Raw genomic sequence first — 23,113 nt, forward strand, 5'->3', positions numbered from 1 at the left:
TTTGTGCTGAGACCCTCTGGTGGAACCACACATGGGGACTCCCACAGTTGAAGAAGTGAGTACAGACCAGCAAATGTGGCTGAGTGCCCAGGGGCCTTCTACCAGGACTTCAGACCCTCACGGGCACTCCTCACCTGTCAAAGGAAAACTGGGCTGGGGGAGGCAGCAGCAGCACAGGCTTGAAAACCTTTTGGGAGTGAGTGATACTCCGAGTGGTGATTTTGTCACGTTTATTCAAGGCCCGCAGTTGAACAGGTACCCAAAGACATTAAGATTCAGCAATTATTAATTTCATAATCAGGAAACAGAAAACACACGCACACGGGTTCTTCAAAACATACCACGTAAACAAAGCTCTCATTTTAAGAGAGATTTCCTGTCCCAAATCTAAGGAAAGTGGAAATCTATGTTCCTTTGCTTTTAGGAGAGATCGTCTTTGACTAACCGAATTGATTCACTAGATGGATGTGGTCGGCTGAATCACAGTCCCCGCCAAAGGGGTCCACATCCTAATCCCTGGAACCTGTGAATGTTCCCTTATATGGCAAAAGGGATTTTGCAGGTGTGTTAAGGATCTAGAGATGGGGAGATATCTCAGATTATCTGGGTGAGCCCAATATAATCATAAAGGTCCTCCTAAGAGGGAGGCTGGAGGATCAGAGTCAGAAGAGAAGGTGACGTGATGACAGAGATTGGAGGGATGCATTTTGAGGATGGAGGGAGGGGCGCACTTTGAAGATGGAGGGAGGGGCCACAAGCCAAGGAATGCCAGCAGCCGCTAGAAGTTGAAAAAGGCGAGGAAACGGATTCACCCCTCAGAGCCTCCAAAGGAACCCGCCCACCTGACACCTTGACTTCTACTCAGTGAAGCTGATTTCGGACTTCTGACCTCAGGAACTATAAGAGAAGACATTTGTGTTGTTTTAAGCAACTAAGTTTGTGGTCATCTGTTACAGCACCAAGAGGAAACTAATACAGATGTAAATATAATTAGGGAAGTTACTAAGAAACAACAGTGAAACTGGCCTGGAGAAAAAAAGGTGGTAACAGAATAAGGAATCAGGAGGCTCTGACCGGTGAGAGGCAGGGGACAGGAGTGAGATAACGGGCAGGCCTAACAATAAAGATAAACTCTTCTAACATCTAACATAATTGTTGGGAAAGGGACCTTGGATTAGATTCTGAAGGGCCACCAAATACCAGGAAGCAGGCCACTGGGCTCCCATTAAGTCTCTCTCTGCCCAAAAGATGCGAGGTTTTGTCCACTGCATTCAATGACTGCCACCGGGATCTCCAATTCAGGCAGGAATGGGCCCCAGGGTGAAGCAGGGGCCCTCAACTCTTCAATTACTGAACACCTATTTCTCCTGGCTGGGTGTGGGCTAAGTTCTAAAGCTAAAGTGATGGAAGATCAAGGTTCTGTCCTTAAAGAGCTTTTAACATATATAGCACAGTTCCCCCACCTTGGTACTACTGACATTTGGAACAGATAACTGTTTTGGGGCTGTCCTGTGCACTGCAGGATGTTTAGCTACATCCTTGGTCTGTACCTACCAGAGGCCAGGAGCTATGCTCCCTTCCCCCAAGTCCTAACAACCAACGGTGTTTTCAGACATTCCCAAATATCCTCTAGGGGGCGAATCTGCTACCAGGTTGAGCGCCACTGGTGAAGTCTACCTCTGCCTAGAACTTGTCAGAGGAGGCTTTGCAGAGCTGGCAACTCTTGTGAGATGCGAGAGGGAGTGGGGGTGGCGGGTCCTAAGGGCAAAGGGAACAGTGTGTGCAAAGACCTGGGGGACAGGGCTGCCCATGTGAGCACCTGTCCCTCTGTGGTCAGAGGAACCTGAGATCCTTGGTTGGGGGGACACAATAGCACAACCATAGCCCTGAGGTGGCCAGCAGTGACCTGATGATACTGATGCTTTAGGAAGAACGCTACCTGCACCTGTTTCCTGCTTGACATACTGCACCCACCTACCAAAAGTCTTCTCTAAACTGGGATATCCACTAAGTGTGACTAAGAATTGTATACTGTGTGACTAAGAATTGTATACTGATTGGGTTATAATTTTCATTTTGAGAGAATGAGGGGTGGGATTAGATGATCTCTCAGGCCTAGTTCTAGAACTTTAACATTTTAGATAAATACATTTTGTCATTTTTAGAAACTTCTTTGAGGTATAACTTACATACCATAAAATTAATGAATGTTTCAATGGTTTGGGGTACTTGTTCTGAAATAATTCAGTTTTAGTATATTTTCATCACCCCAAGCATTTTGTTATTCTTAAAGCTACTGGCCTAAGTGAGAAAGGAAAGTAGGAAGGATTCCCTTTGCTGTCTTAGCAGTCTTGCTTCTTGTAGCTTTTCCTTATCACTATGGGTGGGCGGTTGCAGCAGCTGTGATTTTTCTTTTACCAAATCAAAGGTGCTTTGATATAAAAAGAACCTTTAGTGTGTGTATATGTGTATTTATTTGGTAAAAGCACTAATACTTGGAGACCCCCTCCTCACACAAACATGTCCATACTCCCACTTCATGTGTCCTTCGTTATGAAGAGCCAGGAATGACAGGAAGAATATTAGGGGATTTACATTCCAATGAACTTCTGCCTTGAAATTCTTGCAGATCACTCATCTTTATTAAAGGAGTGTGTGCAATGATAAAGATTGTCTGGTATGACAGCAAACGCATAACTATATATAGGATTTATCCTTGAACAGATTTAGAGGATAAATAAAGCAGCAGGGGGAGATTTAACATCAAGGTGTGGGGCACATCTGCAGGATCGTCCTGATTCTCCCTCAGTAGTGACTCCCCACTCTCCAACAGACACCCCGGTGCTCTCTGACCCAATGCCTAGACCTGCCATCTCTTCCCCCATCATCGTACACGACCCCGTGCACGATCAAGTCCCCCGTCAGCCTCTTCCCGACCGACGCCTCACCAGCTCGACGGGCGCCATCACTCCTCAGGGGTCTCTTGCTTTCTTCCTTGTAAGTCACGCAGACGTCTTTGTGATTTACATGCAAGCGAGGGGAAGGAGAAATGCAAGTACCTTCTTCTGAACAGAGAGGACCCAGCCCTGCTTTCAGTCCCCATGGTGGAGTCTGTGATGCTGGTGAAGGTTTGAGCTCTGGCGAAAGCTTTTCCCACACTGGCCACACTGGTAGGGCTTCTCTCCAGTGTGGATCCTCTGGTGCAGCTTCAGGGTGGACTGCCGCCCGAAGCAGTTCCCACACTCTCCGCACGTGTAGGGCCTCTCCCCTGTGTGGACTCGCTTGTGTCTTTTCAGCTCTGAATTCCACGTGAAGCTTTTCCCACAGTCATCACATTTGTAAGGTTTCTTCGCTGAGCGGGTCGGCTGGTGACCAAGACGTTGCAAACGGCTGCTCAGGTTTCTTTTGCTTCCCTTGCTTTTCTTCAGCTCTCTCAGTGCGTGGCTCTTCAGGGGGCTGCTGATGTATTCCAGTTCCCTGCAATGTCTCTGGTAGTGAGCAAATGGCTTTTGAGCGCGTGGGGGGCTGACCTGCCTCCGTGACAACCGGGGCTCACTCACAGTCGCCCCCCTGGGTTCGGGGCTCTGCAGACCATTCCCTTTGGGCCTGCCCACTGACAACGTGCATGGCTTTGCTCCTTTAGCTCCCTCCTGCTGTGGATTTTCCTTGTTGTCACTTTTCATTCTGGAGGCCTCTATAATTATAAAGAATATGTTTCATTTCTGGGCTTCGAAGAAAGAACCCAAGCAAAAGAGCTATGAGATACACGGCAAAGTTTCTCAAAGTGCTGTTCTCCACTTGGCAACTTGCATTAGACTCATCTGGGGCAGCTGTCCACCAAGCAGGCTGCCCCTGCTCCCCCAAGGCTGCTGAGTTAGAATCTCTGGGGGATGGAACCTGGAAGTCTGCAGTTAACAGGGGGAAGCTGGGGTGATTCTGATGTGTACTAAAGTTAGGAAACAAGTTCTCCAACCCCTCCCGCCTTCCTACCTTTGGGGAAAGGTTTAAGAAAGGAGAAATAGGGAAAAGCAAACCCATCAGAAATTTCAACATTGCAAATATACCCTCACTTACATGGACACTGACCACCACTCTCTCTTCAAATAATGGTAAATCCAGTGAGTGTGGTATTTTCTTCCATTATGAAGTTGACAGACAGCATATGTGATTGGAAATTGGGATATGGGCCAGACATGCACCCTAATTACGGAAACTCCACAACAGTGCTTTTATCCAACAGGATTCCTGCCGTGTGGAAGATCTATTCAGTATGGCAGCCACTAGCCACATGTGGCTACTGAGTACTTGAAATGTGGCTTGTGTGACTGAGAAACTGAATTTTTAATTTTATTTAACTTTAATTTAAATTCAGATTTAAAAAGCAGCCCACACAATTATGGTCAACTGCTCTTCAACAAGGTTGTCATGATAATTCAATGGAGTAAAGAATAGTCTTTTCAACAAGTGGTGCTGAACAACTAGATTTCTACATACAAAAGAATGAAGTTGGACCCCGACTCACGACACATACAAAAATTAACTCAAAATGGATCAAAGACCTAAATGTAAGAGCTAAACCTATCTCTCTTTGAACAGAACAAAGGTGTAAACCTTTGTGTTGGTGGATTAGGCAATAGTATTTTCGATATGTTACCAAAAGCACAAGCAAACAATAAGATAAATTGGACCTCCTCAACATCCAAAACATTTGTGCTTCAAAGGATACTATCAAGGAAGTGAAAAGATAACCCACATAATGGGAGAAAATATTTGCAAATTATACATAAGGGTCTAGTATCCAGATTATACAAAGAACTCTTACAACAATAAAAAGACCAACCCAGTTTAAAAATGAGCAAAGGGGACTTCCCTGGTGGCGCAGTGGTTAAGAATCCACTTGCCAATGTAGGGGACATGGGTTTGAGCCCTGGTCCAGGAAGATCCCACATGCCGTGGAGCAACTAAGCCCGCGAGCCACAACTACTGAAGCCTGCATGCCTAGAGCCCGTGCTCTGCAACAAGAGAAGCCACAGCAATGAGAAGCCCGGACACTACAACGAAGAGTACCCCCCGCCCACTGCAACTGGAGAAAGCCCATGCACAGCAATGAAGACCCAACGCAGCCAAAAATAAATAAATAAATAAATTTAAAAAAAATGAGCAAAGGATCTGAATAGACATTTCTACAAAGGAGATACACAATTGGCCAACAGGCACATGAAAAGATGCTCAACATCATCAGTCATTAGGGAAATAACTCAAAACCTCCATGAGATACCACTTCATGCCTAATATGATGGATGCAATAAAAAGGACAAAACATAACAAGTGTCAACAGGGATGTAGAGAAACTGGAATCCTCATAGACTGCTGAATGTAAAATGGTGCAGCCACTTTGGAAAAGTCCAACCTCAAAAGGTTAAACAGTGAGTTACCATAGGACCCAGCATTTCCACTCCTGGGTGTACACCCAAGAGAAATGAAAACAGACATCCACACGAAAACTTGTACACAACTGTTAACAGCAGCACTATTCATAACAGCCAACAAGTGGAAACAACCCAAGTGTCCATCAACTGATAAACAGATGAAATGTCCACAGAGTGGAATATTATTCAGCCATAAAAAGGAATGAAGTACCGACACATGCTACAACATGGAGGAACCTTGAGCATGAGACTCCACCCTCTCTGGAATCAAATAAAAGGAAATGGAGACAGCATGCACACCCAGCTGCCTCTGCTGAGGCAGAAGAAGGGAGTACGTGTGGTCCACTTTCTTTAGGGCCATGAAGGCCGTAGGTTATGGGGCAGCACCTCAGCCAGGGCCACAGTGCTTTCCTGCTGGATGCCCTAGGTCTTCTCCATTCATGAGTTTTGAGAATAATGAAATCAAAGTGTTTTGCTGAATGTAGCAAATCTTAAGGAATCTAGCTTTCTTGTAACCTTCTTTTCTAACCTGTTGACCATATACTGTATTCACATCACCTAGACTGGCCAAAGTGTCACTTTCATTCAGTCAGAGAGACCACAGGACTGTGTAGAGCAGGGCCAGCAATTATACTGGCATTGTACCAGAGACAGATAAGGAAATGGACACAGACAATGTCACAGGAGGAGAAAGAGGCAGGACATAAAACGGAGAGGGTTTTTTTCTTTAATTAGCAGAATCTTGTTTAGGTCCCTTCTAAACATGGGACCATTTTAAGTGACAAAACTCAGCCACAGCTTGAATGGAAGTTCATCAGTGGTCATATTTGGATTTGTCTTCACTATAAGTAGCTCTGAAAGGGACAGAAAAGTAGGCACTAGAATAATCCTGTGCACTGGATTCTCAAATAGTCATGAACAGAAAATGATAAAAGCACACTTTAGTAACACTATCATTCTAATTAGTGAAATTTGTTGGAGAATAAAGATCTACTATCACATACAATATTGAAAAAAAGCCCAATACCTGGTCTATGGCTTTTTAGAACCATGAAGTGCTTTGATGGAGATAAAGGGATGATGAGAGGGAGAGAAGAGGCACTGAGTGTTTACCTGTCTCAGCCAATTTGGGGGTTGGGTCCTGGAGGAGCAGGGATTTTTCCCAATGACGGGGGCTCCGCTGATCCTGAGATCCTGCCTGGGACGTCTCCTCCAGAGAGCTCTCCCTGGGATATCTGCTAGGAGTTTGCAGTTGAAAGTCTGGCAGTTCCTGTTCTCCAAGCTGGGATCCAGTTTTCTCCAAGAGCACCTTCTGGCCCTCCATACAAACAGCCACCTAGGAACAAGGCCCATGCATTAGAGCACAACTCAAGGACTGTCTGAGGGCAGCTTGACCTCTCACTGCTCTGTAATGACTGTTTTTCCCTGGAAATTTCTGATAATGGCCTGGGGGTCAACCTTGAGAGAGAATGCTGAAACTCAAAGGAAGCAAGGGAAGGACGTGCAGAATGACCGAAAGGAGGCTGCTTCAAATCAGCCGATACTTCCTGTCCTTAAAGCTTGGGGCTTTCTCAAGGCCTGGAGTCAAAGTCATCAGAGAGCAGGCACAAATATATCAGGGTCAGCCATGACACCCACCCAGCAGGTTCCTACCCTATGCTCACTTGCCTCCCTGCTTCTGCTGGAAACAAGCCCTGTAGGATCGGAAAGCAGTAGAGTGGGGGCCATTAAAAACCACCCTTACCTATAAATTGTTCTGCCCAAGGCTCTCCTGGTAAAGAGATCTCAGTAGTAAGAGGATTGCCCTACCCCTGTTCCCTAACTGCTTCCGTTCACCAAAGCACATGATTGTTTGCTTCCTCCCTAGGTCCCTACTGCGGTCTGACTTGGGGGTGGGATTTGGAAGGAATACTAGCCAATTGAGCTGGAGTTTCCTGATCTAAAGGCAATATGCAAGACACTTCGGACAAGGTCTAATAAAGTTCTCCCCAAATCAAATTCCGATCCAGTAGAATGACCCTGTCTGCTATGAATCCTGACTGTAGAAAAACTTCAAAAAGAAAGGGTCAGGGGAGACCTGTCAGCAAAGTTTCAAGAGCCTTACTTGATCCTCTACTTTCTCACTGGAATGCCTGTGGCTGGGTTTTCTGAAAACCTGTTACATCTCCCTAGGAGGGTGCGGGGAGGAGGGTTCCAAATAGAGGCCAGAAGCAACGTTTGAAATTCTGGACTCTATCTAGGGAGGGGTCCAGGAACCAAACACTAACCAGATGAAAAAGAAATCCTGGGGACCACAGAAAGTACCCTCCTTACCCACTGCTTTGGTCCCTTGGCTGCTCTGTAAAAATCTTCCACCAGGGTCACGATCTCCTTGCTGCTCATTGGACATTGATGCCTGGCCCGAGCCTGGATCTCCGGAGGCAGGATGTTCAGAAACTGCTCCAGCACCAGCAGCTCCAAAATCTGCTCCTTGGTGTGCACCTCAGGCTGCAGCCACTGACGGCAGAGCTGCCGGAGACGGGAGAGCGCCTCTTGGGGTCCAGACACCTCTTGATAACAAAACCGTCTAAAACTCTGGCGGGAGAGCTCAGGATCGGGCCAGTCTTTTTGCAGAGCGGGCTCCCGTTTTTCTTCTAGTTTTGCTATTATATGTCTCTCTTGCTTGGAGGAAGCCTGAATGTGGGACTGCGAGCTCAAAGTTATCTCCATCTTAGCCGCCATTTTGGGGCTCAGGAGACAGCTTCTCTCTCCTTGTAAACAGCTCAAGGCTTCGGGATCATGGCCCTGAATGCTAGAAAGATGTTAGAAACGAAGCTCCTCTGAGGATACTGGAGAGGAAAGGATGCAAACAGAGCCTCCTCATTCGCTGGACTTGACCCCAAACTCCTGAAGACAACACAGTCCCTGAGAGTGGGAAGAGTTTGTTTTTCTGCCAGTTTCTTGAACTGTCTTGCAAAGGAGAAAAGTCATAATGTCCTAAAAGGAAACTGGGGGAAATACCGCTTTTATTTCAGCGGCAAGCACAAGAGATCTCAGAGGAAAATGCGCAACGTGACCTAATGGGCTGGCAGGAATCCCTGGGAAAAGTTCAGGCTGTCATCCAGGTAGCCTGCACCAGCTCCCCCGCATCCTCCACAGGCCGACCTCCAGCATCTCGCCGGGCGCTACAGGGCGAGCCCAGGCAGGCCACGGCGCACGCTGGGGCTTGTGAGTTAGCGGAAACCTCCTGCTAGCGAGCAAGGTACACGGAGGCGCGGCGGCTGCTCACCCCCGAGGCTCCGAGGCCCAGCCGCTCCGGCCTCCGAGGGCGCCCGGCTCCGACTCCGCGCCCCAGCTGGCCGGGGGCTTGGCGAAGCTGCAGCACTCTGGCGCGCGGCTCAACTACGTGGCCGGGTGCGAGCCGGGGGTGGCGCCTGCGACGGCAGCACCGCCGACAGCCCCGCTCCACACGCCCACCTGCAGCCGACTCACCTCTCTGGGGACCCGGGACCCAGAACCCAGGAGCCAAGGCTGGGGGCGGGGCAGAAGCCGCTAGTCGCGGACACTCCCACAGGCTGCCGCGAAACTGTGCCACGGGAGAGCGCGCCTCCTCCGCAGAGGGATTGGCTCTTCGGGGGCGTTCTCTCTCATCTATCGGCTGTTGGGTCTGCCGAGGCTGGCGAGAACGGCGCCCCGCCGTCGCAGTGCACTCCGGGAGTTGTAGTCCGCTGGCAAGACTCGCGAGCAAGCGCAGTGGGCGGATCCGCACGGGGGCTCGCGGTGCTGACTTCCGGCCCGGCAGCCGAGCGAGTTTGGGGAGTTGCGAGTGAGTGCGTCCGGTGAGTGCTTCGCTTCTTGGCGGCCGGGGGCTTGCTGCTGGCAGTCTTCTCAGAGGCAGTTGGGCCAGGTCAGGGCGCCCCTCGCACGCTCGGCGGTCACCCTCCTGTGCCGCGGCCCCTCGCCCCGGCCCACCCGAGCCGGCCAGGGCTGTCCCGATCCCTGTGCCCCAGCGCGGACTCTCTCCGGCCTGTGGCCCTGCCCGTCTCACCCCCGGGAGACGGGAGCGGGAGCCCGCGGACTAGTTTCCTAGTCCACTTCAGCCACAGGACCTAACCCTAGCACCGAGTGCACTGGAGTACTCAGGGCATCCTTGCCGGATGAAAAGTGAATCAGCCCGACTCCCCATCCTCATCCTGCTTTCTGCTGAGTGTTTGGGTTGTCGCCAGAGAGAAACACATATTTGAGAGAGGAGTATTTTAAAATTAACGATGAATGGGATATTAGGGGTCAAGAGGAGTGCAGGCTCCGCCTTCTGCATGTAACTAGGAGAGCGCTCATTAAATTATTCTTCATCCAGAGGAGGTGTGGGATTTCTGAAAATGTGTAAGGAAAAGAGTACAGGTTCTAGTCCTGGCCTTGCTGCTGAGAAACTATGCTCTGTGATGCTCCTTTTTCGTTAAAAAGGACTGTTCACAGTAATGCCTTTGCTTTCTCTATTTCTAGCCCCTCCTGCCTCAATGAAATGTAAAGAGAATACAAGTGAAGGCAGTTTAAGTACTTTGTAAGAAAGGCAACCTGAATCCATGTTTTTAAAAGTAATTTCTTTACTCCTGTAAAAGAGACTCAGGCCTCTGGAGGAGAAAGAATGGAATGGAGAGTGGGACATTAAATGCAGAAAGCTCCAGTCTTACATCCACCGAATTTAGCAATTTCCAGGAAATTCGCAACTTTTTTCACCCCAACTGTAGGTAAAATCCCAGAGAATTTTGACAGGCCCAGCCTATGTGAGTTGCCGAGTCCTGGGGTTGGGGGAAGGGTACTGTAATGAACAGCCCCACCAGAGACAATGAAACAGAGAGGGGCCTTTTCATAAACGGAGAAGATGCTGCTGTCAGAAGTGGGAAGGAATGCTGGAAAATAAAAGCAAACCAGAGCAATCATTTCTCATCCTCATTGTGTGTGTGGTGGTGGTGGGAGGGAGGAGGGTGTGATAGTGATGAAGAGATTAATACTTTTCCCTCCTTAAGAAAAGGTGGCAATTGGGAGGCTGGGTCCAGGCTTCTGAGGGTAGGGAGGGCAGAGACAAGACCCAGGCACGTGGGGAACACGAGAAGAAACAGCTGGACTACACTGAGGAACAATTTGGGGAATTCATCCACAGAAATTTGGTTAGGGAGAAAACTGTTTTTTGACATTTTTAGTACTTTGGCTCCTTGGCTTGGATTGAAGAGGGAGTAAAGGAAAAGGATAGAAATAAACCATAAGAACTAGAGTGGAGGAATATGGGATGGTTTCATGCTGTCTTTTTCGATTCTTTTCAGCCTCACTGAGCCTTTTTCAAGTGTGCGTCTGAGTCTGCATGTCTATGAAACGCTCATGTCTCTGATTCCAGAAAGACACACTTTTCACCGGTATCCAGGAGACCCGCTTCCCAGTGATAAGAAAAGAGATGGAATCTGATCTGCAGGATGGAAGTGGCAACCAGTGAGCCAGTTCTTTGAAGCAAACCATGGCTGCCATAATGAGTTCCCAGGCACACCCGTCCCCAAGCAAGGACTCCACACAGGGACAGAAATCAGCCCTGCACAACAACGGCCCTGACTATGAAGCTTCCCGCCAGCGCTTCCGGCAGTTCTGCTACCAGGAGGTAGCTGGTCCACATGAAGCTTTTAGCAAACTCTGGGAACTCTGTTGTCAGTGGCTGAGGCCTAAGACACACTCAAAAGAGCAAATCCTGGAGCTGCTGGTTTTGGAGCAGTTTCTGACCATCTTGCCAGAAAAGATCCAGAGCTGGGTGAGGGAGCAGTGTCCAGAAAATGGTGACGAAGCTGTGGCTCTGGTTGAGGGTGTACAGAGAGCACCTGGGCAGGAGGTGAGAAAAGGCAGTCAGAACCTTGTGGTTTTAGTCATGAAGAAGTTGGTGTGAGGAGCACAAGAATCCAGTTACTGGAGAGGCGCTTAGCTGAGAAATGCCAGAAGCTGTCTGCTGCCCAGAAAGTAATAGCTATCCTGCCTTGGTCCTATGCCCTTGGTCTATGGGAAGAATTTCTCATTTGCTGAAATAACTTAGACATTCATATATTCACTGAAACCTTGGAGTCACTAATTAAAGTGAGATAACACTCTCCAAAACAAGGCGAGGAAAAGGACAACAATCCTTCACTCAGCAGGTCAGGAAAATTAGAGATGTTGTTGAATTTAAATCTAATCTCTCTTGCTAGAAGGTTCCTTGAAGGAGTGTGTCATGTGTTGTACACTAAACAAAGTCGTATTAGAGCCGGTCCTTGCTGCCTGAATTAAGAGGTCAGTTTGGGACAGTGATGAGTTTCACAGAATACCTACTTGTAGAGATAAGGACTAGGTCTGAGATCCACTCAGTGTAACGTCTTGTATATTTTGGGAGAAGGGGTGTGTGAAAGGCACAGGAGAAGGAAAAGAAACATGAGGGCTTCAGTTGTGGGAGATTCTGTGGGAAGAAGGCGGCTGAAATCCAGGTCAGAAATCTGGGAGAGGCAACAAGTAACGGAGGAGTGTGGGTCAGAGGAGTGCCAGCCTGAACGTGACTGTGGCCAGAGCAGGAAGCAGCCCGCTGGTGCCTGAGTCTGCATGGCTGGATCAGGATGTGCTTGCGTTTCCCAGCAAGGAGGCGGATGTGCACACCAGCTGTAGGAGGAAGAGTGGTGAAGGGGGTGTCGGTGAAATTTCATAGGATTGAGAGGTTTTGACATAATTTGGAGGGGGAAGCAGTATGGTGTTGATGCATTAGAAATGGGGGAAGTTAATTTAATATCCATGGTTTGGAGACTGTTAATAATAACCAGGATGGATGGAGAAGGGCAGTGGAGCACATGTACGAAGTTAAGAGTTTGGAGAGGGGACCTAAGCAGAGCGGGAATCCCTCTGTGCTAAGAGTCATCCTGGTCCCCGTTCCCCTTGCCATTTCTGTGTGGACCATCTCTCCGTTATTATCCACCACCATTTCAGGATCACACTCTTAATGTGAATGAAAACAGTACAGGAATGTAATGGTTAAAACGGCTATTTGAAACCCATCGGGGGTGAAGAGGAGAGCAGGAAGTGGAGATGAGAAGCAGTAAGGGAGGTGATACCCCAGCTGCCTCTCAGTACCTCTCCTCTGTCACTTTAGACAGGAATTTGTAGTGACAGATGATGGGGTCTGTTCTCAGGTCCCGGAATCTGGGAAGGACTTGAAGATGCCCATCGAGGAGACAGCCTCCTTGGGAGCAGCCAGAGAATCACTGAGATCCCACCTGAAACAGGGGGCTCATCCAGAAGAATGGACTGTGAAGGGGTCACGGAGCTCACCCCAGAGACCGTGGAGACAGTCAGAAGGTAAGCAGAAGCCTCTGCCCTCCCCCAAGGCGTGAGGGACAGTCATCTCTTGGAAATGCAGGTCGGAGCTCAAGTTGGCCCCTGGGTTCCAGATTAAATGCCTTTGAGATACATCCAAAAATCAAGTTTTCAAATTATAGTTGATGGTACTAGCACTTAAAATGTGGGTGGAGATCCTTTATGTGTTAGCTTAATTCTGTCTTATTACAATTTAATTCTATTGCTTCTGAATCAGGTGTTACTAAAGGTGAGCACAATTACCTCACCTTCTACAGAGCGGTTCTTCATGAACTTGAAGACATAACCCCCTTCCATCCAGCTTAATCTCTTCCAAAATACATTTCTCCTATTAGTTTTTCCTTTCTTCCAGTGCTTTTTAAAAAATTTGTCCTAATTTTTTAGAAAAAGGTTAATTAAAAATTTAATTAAATTTAATTGATCTCAAATTCATCACCTAATGTAAAATTAGCCATCTCAAGTGAACCATTCAGTTGCATCTAGTACAGTCACAATGTTGTACTGTCACCACCTCTGTCTCATTCCAAAAGTTTCATCCTCCCCAAAATAAACGCCATGCCCATTAAGCTCCTCATTCTCTCTCTTTGTATTTGCCTGTTCTGAACACTTCATAGAAATAGAATCCTACAATATATGACCTTTTGTTTCTAGCCCCTCTCATTTATCATGTTTCCAGCCTACGAAGTGTCACTACTTGGTTTGTTTTTGGGGCTGAGTAATATTCCATTGCGCAGACAGACCAAGGCTCTATCTTTATAAGTCTCTTTCTGTGAAGCACTCTGGCTGCATACATTTCTAGATTATCTAAAGGTCACTGCTGCCTTTTCTGCGTAATTCAAAGCTGCCCTTACAGGTTTCTAAGTAATTATTTTAAAGCCACCTTATCTTTATGTAACTCAGATCCTAAAGAAAAGCACTGTGTCTTCATGCTGTTTAAAAAGGCAAGCTTCTGTTGATGAAATGAGAAACAGTCTTAAGAGTTTATTTGCTTTTGTATTTTTTTGGGGGGGGGTAGGAGTTATTTACTTATTTATTTATTTTTGCTGTGTTGGGTCTTCGTTTCTGTGCGAGGGCTTTCTCTAGTTGTGGCAAGCGGGGGCCACTCTTCATCGCGGTGCGCGGGCCTCTCACTGTCGCGGCCTCTCTTGTTGCGGAGCACAGGCTCCATACGCGCAGGCTCAGTAGTTGTGGCTCACGGGCCTAGTTGCTCCACGGCATGTGGGATCCTCCCAGACCAGGGCTCAAACCCGTGTCCCCTGCATTAGCAGGCAGATTCTCAACCACTGCGCCACCAGGGAAGCCCCTGCTTTTGTATTTTTTAAGTGAAGTAAATACACTATCAATATGTTAGAAAACTTTGCCATTTAGAATTTATTTACTTTTCATTCTTGGGAACATCTGTGCTCTTTGGTGTGTGATTTCTGAGGCTTTGGGGTCTGAGTAAAGGGGGCAGGACTCACTGTGTTCCATGTTCTGCAACCTCAGCTCACCGTACCTGCGGGCTGCTCCCAAGTGGTGAAACCTCTCCAGGGATCAAGTTCCACTAATAAGTCATCAAAACATACCATTTCCTTTGTACTATTCTTGAAGATGGGGACCTGGAAAAGAATGTATTATCTTGAGTCTGAAAAAAAAAGAATTGAATTCCCATGGTATTTTTAAGAGCACTATAGGGGATTTCCCTGGTGGCGCAGTGGTTAAGAATCCGCCTGCCAATGCAAGGGACAAGGGTTTGAGCCCTAGTCCAGGAAGATCCCACATGCCACGGAGCAACTAAGGCTGTGTGCCACAACTACTGAGCCTGTGCTCTCGAGCCTGCAAGCCACAACTACTGAGCCCATGTGCCACAACTACTGAAGCCCGTGCTCCTAGAGCCTGTGCTCTACAAGAGAAGCCACTGCAATGAGAAGCCCACATACCACAACAAAGAGTAGCCCCACTCGCCGCAACTAGAGAAAAGCCTGCGCATAGCAACGAAGACGCAGCACAGCCAAAAACTAGATAAATAAATTTAAAAAAAAAGCATTATAGTCATCTCTGAGTGGTTGGGCAATGAGACATTCCCTCCCCTTGCTCCCAAGTATTCTATTAAATTTTTTTAAAAATATACTATGCACATATTTCTTTAGAATGAAAAAACCTTTTTTTAAAGCTATTATGTCAGGAGGGATCTGGTAAAAGGAACTTCTTTTTTTTTTTTTTTTTGCGGTACGCGGGCCTCTCACTCTTGTGGCCTCTCCCGTTGCGGAGCACAGGCTCCGGATGCACAGGCTCAGCGGCCATGGCTCACAGGCCCAGCTGCTCCACGGCATGTGGGATCTTCCCAGACCAGGGCACGAACCCGTGTCCCCTGCATCGGCAGGCAGACTCTCTACCACTGCGCCACCAGGGAAGCCCCTCTTTTTTTTTTTTTTTGTAAAAGGAACTTCTTAACACACAGGCCATTGGCTGTGGCAGTGGTCCTGAAACTTGACTATGCATCAGACTCACCTGAGGGTGTGTTAAACAGATTCCCAGGCCTCACCCCCAGAGTTTCTGATTTATTATATCCCAGTGGGGCCCAGGAATATGCATCTCTGATGAGCTCCCAGGTACTGCTGAGGCTGCTGGCCTGGGAACCCCACTCACAACCTCTGCTCTGTGGCTGTTATGTGGAGACCTCCCTCTAACAGTGGCTGTTTTCTCCCCTAGCCTGGCTTACTGTGCAGGCTCCCAGGAACCTTCCTCAGAGGAGGGGTCTTGGAGACCAGGAGACAGGTGCTGTGCTCCACATAGCTGCGGCCCAGGTGAGCTATGGTGGATACTTTTTGTCTCTTTAAGTTCCCCTTTCATCGTGCGCTCACTCTCAGCCTAAAGTCCCTTCTTTTCTGGAGATGCTGGAAAGATTTTTTACGTGGTCCATTGAGTTTCTCTTGGGTTGTTTCCTTGTTCTGTCCAGTGACATCATCATATGGCTCTTTACCCATCCCGATCCTTCTCTTGGAGGCCTGACCTCTCCCTGCCTTGCTTTGCCCCTGATCTGATACCCATGGTCCTGTCTCTGCCCCACCCCAAGCTAGAGCGGTGCTATTTTATCAGTAGCAGCAGACCCCGGTGTTGTTACAGGGACGAGCCCGTGTGAGGACAGAGCTATATCCCTCTGTCAGGAAGGGCAGATACACCTGGGCCCCGAACAGAGGGCCCTCTACAGGGATGTTACACAGAAGAGTGACAGAAACGCCTGGCTGGGTAAGGATCCACGTTCCCTCTAGGTCCAGAGTGGATGTGTTCAGTTGTCTGGAGACAGAGAACAAAAGAACCCAAGAGGAAAGGAGAGAGAGAGGCAGTGGGGGGCCTGTTGGGTGGGGGGAAAGAAGGAACAGGAACATACTGAGAGGCGACAAGAGACACAAAGAAAGGAAGACACAGAGAGGGACAGAGGGATAGGAGGGGAAAGCACGGACTCATGACAGGAGCAGTGGGGACAGAGCATGTGGGAGGCAGAGGATGAGGGGGGAGGAAAGACAGACAGCAGCTAGGGAGGCACAGGCTGTGCTGGGCCCAGGGGAGAGATGAGTGAACTTGTGCTCACACACACAGCTGTGATAGGTCCTGGGGAGCAGAGGAGACTGAAAGACAAGAGAAGCCAACCGTGATAGTCGAGTTCTATGCCCAGGCCCTTCAGGAGGCAAAAAGAGCCCTTTTTCAGAGTCTCTGGACCGATCTCTTGCCTTTTTTCAAATCAGTTTTGCCCCATCTGGGCTGCTCCTCCTCAGAGCAGCCTCCCCGACCATCAGATTCAGAGACAGATGCTCTGCAGCCTTGATGTCTCCTCCCTGCCTCTCCACGTGCAGGGTTGCTCATTCATGGTCGGAAGGACATCCTGGGCTGGATCAGAGAACACGCAGGGACCCCAGATACGCAGGGGTGCAGGGCAAGGAAAAGGCCTAAGACTTCCACAAGGGAGACTAGAGTGAAAGCCCATGAGACACCAGCAAACAGGGAAGAAGAAATCAAGGGTGAAGCACAAGAGCCACACAGCAAGTGGGACAGAGCCTGGCCCACCCTGGGCGGCTAAGGACACCAGGACTCTCCTGTCTGTTCTCAGCAGCCTCGGTTTTATGAGAAACTGCAGGAGCACCAGCAGAGCAGCCAGCTATGTGGGGAAGTCGCGGAGTTCTTGTGTGAACGAGGTTTCCACCAGACTCTGGAGCAGCATGAACCAGTTCAGGAGCCTCTGGGCCAGTGACTGTCGAAGGAGGGGAGGCTGCAGCCAGGCACCCTGTGCCCTTCAGGAGGAGAAGGAAGCTTTGCCGGCCTCACAGGGCTCCTCCAGTTCTCCCAGGAGCTCGGCAGACAGGGCTGTTGAGGCCAAAGGGCCAAGCCAAGGGCCATGGAAGCACAAAGAGGCGAGGCTCGAGGACACAGTGGGAGGCTCAGACAGCTACAGATTTGACAGGAAGCAGCCAGTCCAGGAAACTGGAGCCCCCACACCTACAGCCAGCTCCAGAGCCACTTGGGTGAGGGCCTCTCGGCACACATGTCCTGGTACTGTCATCTATAAGCAAACCATGCCCCCACTTTGTGCCTTGTCTTCCAGCTGTAAGTTGAGGATGGTTCCTGTTCCCTCACTGCTGGGGAAATGCTGGGATGAAGGCTCTAGTGGACACCCAACATAAAGCCATTCACTCAGCCACCTGCAGGTTACACACAGGGAAAAGCAGTACCTAAACGATTATGTTGTCTTGGTAACCCAGGGGATTTTCTTTTTTTTTTTTTTTTTTTTTTTTTTTTTTTTTTTTTTGCTGTACGCGGGCCTCTCACTGCCGTGGCCTCTCCCGTTGCGGAGCACAGGCTCCGGACACACAGGCTCCGCGGCCATGGCTCGCGGGCCCAGCCGCTCCGCGGCATGCGGGATCCTCCGGGATAGGGGCACGAACCCGTGTCCCCTGCATCGGCAGGCGGACTCTCAACCACTGCGCCACCAGGGAAGCCCGGGATTTTCTTTTGAGTTGTGAAATTGGAAAGCCAAAGCCTGGGCTGTTTCTGTGACCTAAGAAGTAAATTGTGTGAGTAGGTGTTATATCTAGATTTTGTTAACTGAACATAAAAGAATGAAGCTAATGTTAGCCTGGGGAAGGAGCACTGTGTTCTCTGTGGAAGGTGGGTGATGTCCTAGCTGGAGCCGCTGTGTGGATTCAGAGAGCTGTCTTCTTAGTCTGGGAATCAGGTTCCATTGTAGCTTCAGGGCAATGGGGCAGGATAAGAGTGATGGAGCATGTGGGGACAGAGGGTGGGTTGCATTTTTAATTTGGGTTGTCAGGGTAGTCCTCACTGAGAAAATGACATTAGAGTAGAGATGTGAAGGAGAAGGGGTGAACTGTGTGGCTCTTTGGGGAGACTATAACAGTCGGAGGGGATCACCAGTGCAAAGGCTCTGAGCCAGAGGAACCTGGGCAAGGAGGCCAGTGTGCCTGGTGCAGATTGAGAGGGGATGAGAGTAATAAATGAGGTCAGAACCAGATCACGTGGGGCAGCACTACTGAGAGTGAAATTGAGAGCAAGCATTTAGAAACTTTTATAGCAATCTGACATTGCTGCACCATCTAACTGCATATTCAGTGTATTTTGAAAAACAAAAAAACCTGGTTCTTCACAGATACTTTGAGAAGCAGTAACCTAGGGCCTCAGGCCCTACATAGAGGACTTTGTAAGGACTCTGGCTTTTTCTGTGTGAAATGGGGTAGCCTTGCAGGATTCTGAGCAGAGGAGTAATAGTTTTAAAAGGATCACGTTGAGAATTTCAATTTATTTGACACTTAACTCTATTTAAACACGTGTTTGTGTCTCCGTTTTGTTACGGAGACCTTTGGAGGACTGTGGTCTTCTTGAAGGCAAGGTCCATGTCATATGACAGTTGCATTTCTCAGAAACTGGCCTGCTGGCACTCACACAGGTTAGTTGAGTTGAATGAAGAGGAGGGGCCCACTCTGACAGCTGGATTGAGAGAGACTGTAGGAGGTCCAGAGGAGAGTCAAGACCAGGTAGGCGGCCGCTGCAGTAATCCAGGCATGAGAAGACAGTGGCTCGGAGCAGAGTGGACTAGAGGGTGATGAGAAGAGGCTGCGTGCCCTTCAGAGCATCATGACCAGGTGTGATCAGAATGCAATTGCTGGGATGGCTCTAGACAAATGAGCCCTCAGCCACCGGCCCAGATGGGCAGCCCCTGAGGGGCCTGTGCTGAGTGATGTTGAGTAACCAGCCTTCCTGAACTGCTCTTCCCAGACCTTTACTACTTATTCTCACCTTGGGACACTACCTGCAGTAATTCAGTTTCTTGCATACACAGGGATGACAAGAGATATAAACAGATGTACAGGAGCCAGATCAGGAGGGACTCAGACATCAGAGGTGGGACTTGGCAGAAGTATCCTATCATCTGATCTTCTCTCTTGTGAATCTTTGCTTCCATCCAAGTCTTACCCTGTTCACCAGGTTGTCTTATATGGCCACTCACCCTCAGAGATTCCCACCACCCTGGAGAGAGACAAGCAGAGGCTTATCGTGAATCATCTCTCAGGGGAAATTAGTGGGATTCAGGATAAAGAGAAATAAAAGCAGAAGCTTCGGTAAAGACTTGACAACCCCTCCTCAGCTGGAGAGGATTTCAATGGAAGTTGTTGCTTTAGGAACAAGCACACAGTGAGATCTCCCCAGGAATGACAGTAGCCAGCATGGCATAATTTGAGAGACTAGGATGTGGCTTCCTGGGCTGCTAAAACCCTGCACTGCGGTATCGGTCCGCCCTGCTCTGATCACTGAGTTGTCTCCTGGCAGCAAGTGTGCACTGGGGCTATGAAGAGACCAAGACACTCCTGGCCATTCTCAGTAATTCTCAGTTTTATGAAAAACTCCAGACCCATCAGCAGAACAGCCAGATCTCCAGGGCCTTGGTGGAACAACTCCAGGAGCAAAGCTTTCTGCAGACCCCAGAGCAGCATCGCGCCAAGTTCAAAAGCCTGCAGTCGAGTTCCCGCAACATGAGGAGAGGCTATGTGCCTGAGCCTTGTATCTTTTACGAGGAAACTGATGCCCTTTCCAGCCCTGGGCCTCTGCACCTACTATGGCAAGCAGTGCTGATCCTGGCCAAGAGGGAAGTTGAGGCTAGAGAGCTGAGTCAGCAGAATGGGGGGCCCACAGAGGCTGGAGAAGGTACCACCATGGATGGTGAAGACTGGGAGGAAGAGGATTTCAGGGATCCTGGCCAGGCGGTTAGGAGGGTTGGCCTGCCAGACCTGTTCCCAAACAGACGTGGTAAGACTCTTGGCTTTGACTCTTGGTCAAAGCATGGGAAAGTCCACTTAGGGCCGTTAGCCTAGCATCACCAGAGAGCCATTCTGCTCCTGGCCTCGTCATTATCTTGATGTAGACCTGACACAGGCCTGAGAGTCTTGGTTTTCACGGTTAAGGATTACTTCCTTGGTACTTCAGAGCCCTGATTTTGCTTTGCTGGCCTCTTTCACAGGGTCCGTGTCATTTTTCCCCATGGATTTGCACTTTGCTTCCATAGATGGCCAGTCAGGTCTCCAGCCCAGACTCTCTCTCCTTCTCCAGCACTGACCCTCCTTTCAAATCTAAGCCTGGGCTTCCCAGATGCCCAGCAACTTGCTTTCTTCCTGTTTGAGATGGTTGAACCCGGGGTGGCCTTTTGTTACTCTTCTCAGAAGCCAGGCCATTCAAGAACTGAGACAGATGACAAAGAGCTTGACTCCTCGCTTCATTTTGTCACTGTGTCAGAACATCCAAAAAGAGGTGCAGTAGGAGCAAAGTGGGTGGATGGAGTTTTGGGTATATTTACCTGTGATCATATAATTTGGAGCTTAAAAATATTACAATTGGAAAATAAAACTTAGGTTTTTAATTAGCAGAAGACTGAATCACATGAGAATTCCAGTTAGTTTTTCTTCTTAAAGGTAGTTTAGTTGTAATTCTTTCCTCATTCCATTGTTTTCCTGCTCCACAGTCTGATGTATTTTTTTTTAAAAAACATACATACACACATACATACATACATTTATTTATTTATTTATTTATGGCTGCGTTGGGTCTTTGTTCCTGCACACAGGCTTTCTCTGGTTGTGGCGAGCGGGGGCTACTCTTCATTGTGGTGCACGGGCTTCTCGTTGCGGTACTTCTCGTTGCAGAGCACAGGCTCTAGGCGCGCAGGCTTCAGTAGTTGTGGCACGTGGGCTCAGTAGTTGTGGCTCGTGGGCTCTAGAGCGCAGGCTCAGTAGTTGTGGCACAAAGGCTTAGTTCTGTGGCATGTGGGATCTTACTGGACCAGGGCTCGAACCCGTGTCCCCTGCATTGGCAGGCGGATTCCTAACCACTGCACCACCAGGGAAGTCCTGACAGTCTGATGTATTTCTGTTCTTGCAGGTACTGAGATCAAGAGCGGGATTACAAAAGAGAATTGGAACTGGGATGATACAGAGGAAGCAGAAATGAACAAGCCTTTTCAGAGAAAGTCCAGTGAAGTCTTCTGGCACTCTGAGCTAAAAAGAGGCTGGGCGGGTGCTCCAGTGTCAAGAAGGCAACGAAGATGTTCTCCAGGGGAGAGTGAGGAGAAACCCCCATCCCAGAAGAGGATGAGTCACCAGAGACTTCGTACTGGGGAAAAGGCCTGTACACATTTCCTGTGTGGGAGAAACTGCTCTCAGAGTTCTCCCTCTCACCACCAGCCAGCCCCCAAAGTGGAAAAAGCTTCTAAATGTCACGAATGTGGGAAAAGCTTTAGCCGAAGTTCTTATCTTGTTCGACACCAGAGAATCCACACGGGAGAGAAGCCTCACAAGTGCAGTGAGTGTGGGAAAGGCTTCAGCGAGCGCTCCAACCTCACTGCCCACCTAAGAACTCACACAGGGGAGAGACCCTACCAGTGTGGGGAATGTGGGAAAAGCTTCAACCAGAGCTCCAGCCTCATTGTCCACCAGAGGACCCACACGGGGGAGAAGCCTTATCAGTGCACTGTCTGTGCAAAGAGATTCAACAACAGCTCCCAGTTCAGCGCTCACCGGCGAATCCACACTGGGGAGAGCCCATACAAGTGTGAGCAGTGTGGGAAAAGCTTCAACAATGGCTCCCACTTGAGTGCCCACCAGAAAACCCACACAGGAAAAGCCTTACCAGTGCTCTCAGTGTGAGAAAATCTTCACTAAGATCCCTGCCCTCATCCACCATCAGAGGGTGCACACAGAAGAGGTTCCCATATCCCAGAAAGGAAGGCATGTGCTATGAGTGTGGAAGAAACCCGACGGATCAATTCCTTACATCAACATGTGTTTCTCGGCGCTTCCTTCTGCTTGTGGAGAATTCTACTGGGCAATCCCCAGCTTAGCTATAGGTTTATTGACCACCGGATCTTAAGAACCATGTCCAGGAATAGGAATCAGGGTAAGAACGCTGAACTCTTTCTGGCTCTGCCTGGGACTCCTGGGTCCTGTCTCATTGTCGATTTCAATTCTGTTTGAAGGGGACAAGGCTACAGGATCCATAAGTCCTGCCAGGAAACCTGGGTATGACTGTTCCCAACAGAGAATGGGGGGCGGGGCTAGTGGCCTGAGCACTGTTTCTGGGCCATGTCAGAGAAGAAATTCTCCACCCTCATGGGAAGCACATCTAGAAGTTAACAGCCTGGATGTATTCTAAACCAACAACTGACCTCTGGCACCTATTGTTTGTTAGGTACTACTGCTAACTTCAGAGCAGATCACTACTCTGTAATCCAGCCACCACCAAAGAAAGAACAAAGGAAAGGAAGGAGAGGTTAAGCCACTGAGCAATATTAAATCTGTTTCCCTTGGTGACATAATCTCAGAGCAAGGGTAACATCTAGGTTAATCTTTGTAAGATTCCTCATTTTACCATCACCTCCACCCCAGCTCCTGGTTTATTGTCTCTTATAGTTAACACTTTCTACAAGCTTATAACCATTACCACTTCTGTTGACAATAAAGGTGTTTCTCCCTCTACTTCTTTAGCCTTTGGTTGTAATTTTCTCCATTAGAAACTTTATTCTCATGCAGAAGCCTGCACTGTCCTCAAGAGGATCCAAGGGTAGAACCTGCTTCAGGACAGTAGGACATGCAGAGAAGGAATAAGGGGCAGGAAATGGGGAGAGAAGGAATACAGTTGGGTTGGGGAGTAAGGAAAACACAGGGGCTGGAGGCGGCTCTGACTACAGGTGAAAAGGAGCCTGGGTGTGAGGAGCATGAAGAGCCAAAATTAAAGCTTACTGATCCAGAACAAGGCATAGATGTTTAAGCTTTTGTGAAATCTCTATGATAAAATGTGGT

The 23,113-nt window shown here is 48.8% G+C and overlaps 2 protein-coding genes across 5 annotated transcripts; one reads left to right on the plus strand and one right to left on the minus strand.

Annotated features, from left to right (window-relative positions):
* Window positions 1-230: 230 nt before the first annotated feature.
* Window positions 231-9,028, minus strand: ZNF174 (zinc finger protein 174). The gene is made up of 3 exons (XM_081257049.1): window positions 7,743-9,028; window positions 6,543-6,765; window positions 231-3,694 (listed from the first exon to the last, which is right to left on the minus strand). The coding sequence occupies exons 1-3, from the start codon at window positions 8,148-8,150 to the stop codon at window positions 3,093-3,095; spliced, it is 1,233 nt and encodes a 410-aa protein (XP_081113175.1). The 5' UTR covers window positions 8,151-9,028; the 3' UTR covers window positions 231-3,092.
* Window positions 9,029-9,195: 167 nt separating this feature from the next.
* Window positions 9,196-22,788, plus strand: ZSCAN32 (zinc finger and SCAN domain containing 32). 4 transcript variants are annotated; one of them, XM_081257048.1, is made up of 5 exons: window positions 9,196-9,247; window positions 10,730-11,280; window positions 12,596-12,761; window positions 15,471-15,565; window positions 19,108-19,173. In XM_081257048.1, exons 2-5 carry the CDS (start codon window positions 10,918-10,920, stop codon window positions 19,111-19,113), a joined length of 630 nt encoding a protein of 209 aa, XP_081113174.1. In that variant the 5' UTR covers window positions 9,196-9,247; window positions 10,730-10,917; the 3' UTR covers window positions 19,114-19,173. The 4 variants fall into 4 exon arrangements, with proteins under 4 accessions (XP_081113174.1, XP_081113173.1, XP_081113171.1 ...); XM_081257047.1 differs by lacking the exon at window positions 19,108-19,173 and adding an exon at window positions 21,198-21,411 and having other exon boundaries at window positions 9,197-9,247; XM_081257045.1 differs by lacking the exons at window positions 15,471-15,565; window positions 19,108-19,173 and adding an exon at window positions 21,198-22,788 and having other exon boundaries at window positions 9,197-9,247.
* The last annotated feature ends 325 nt before the right edge of the window (window positions 22,789-23,113 follow it).

The sequence above is a fragment of the Mesoplodon bidens genome (genome assembly GCF_964165515.1).
Source record: "Mesoplodon bidens genome assembly, chromosome: 15".
NCBI lineage: Eukaryota > Metazoa > Chordata > Mammalia > Artiodactyla > Ziphiidae > Mesoplodon > Mesoplodon bidens.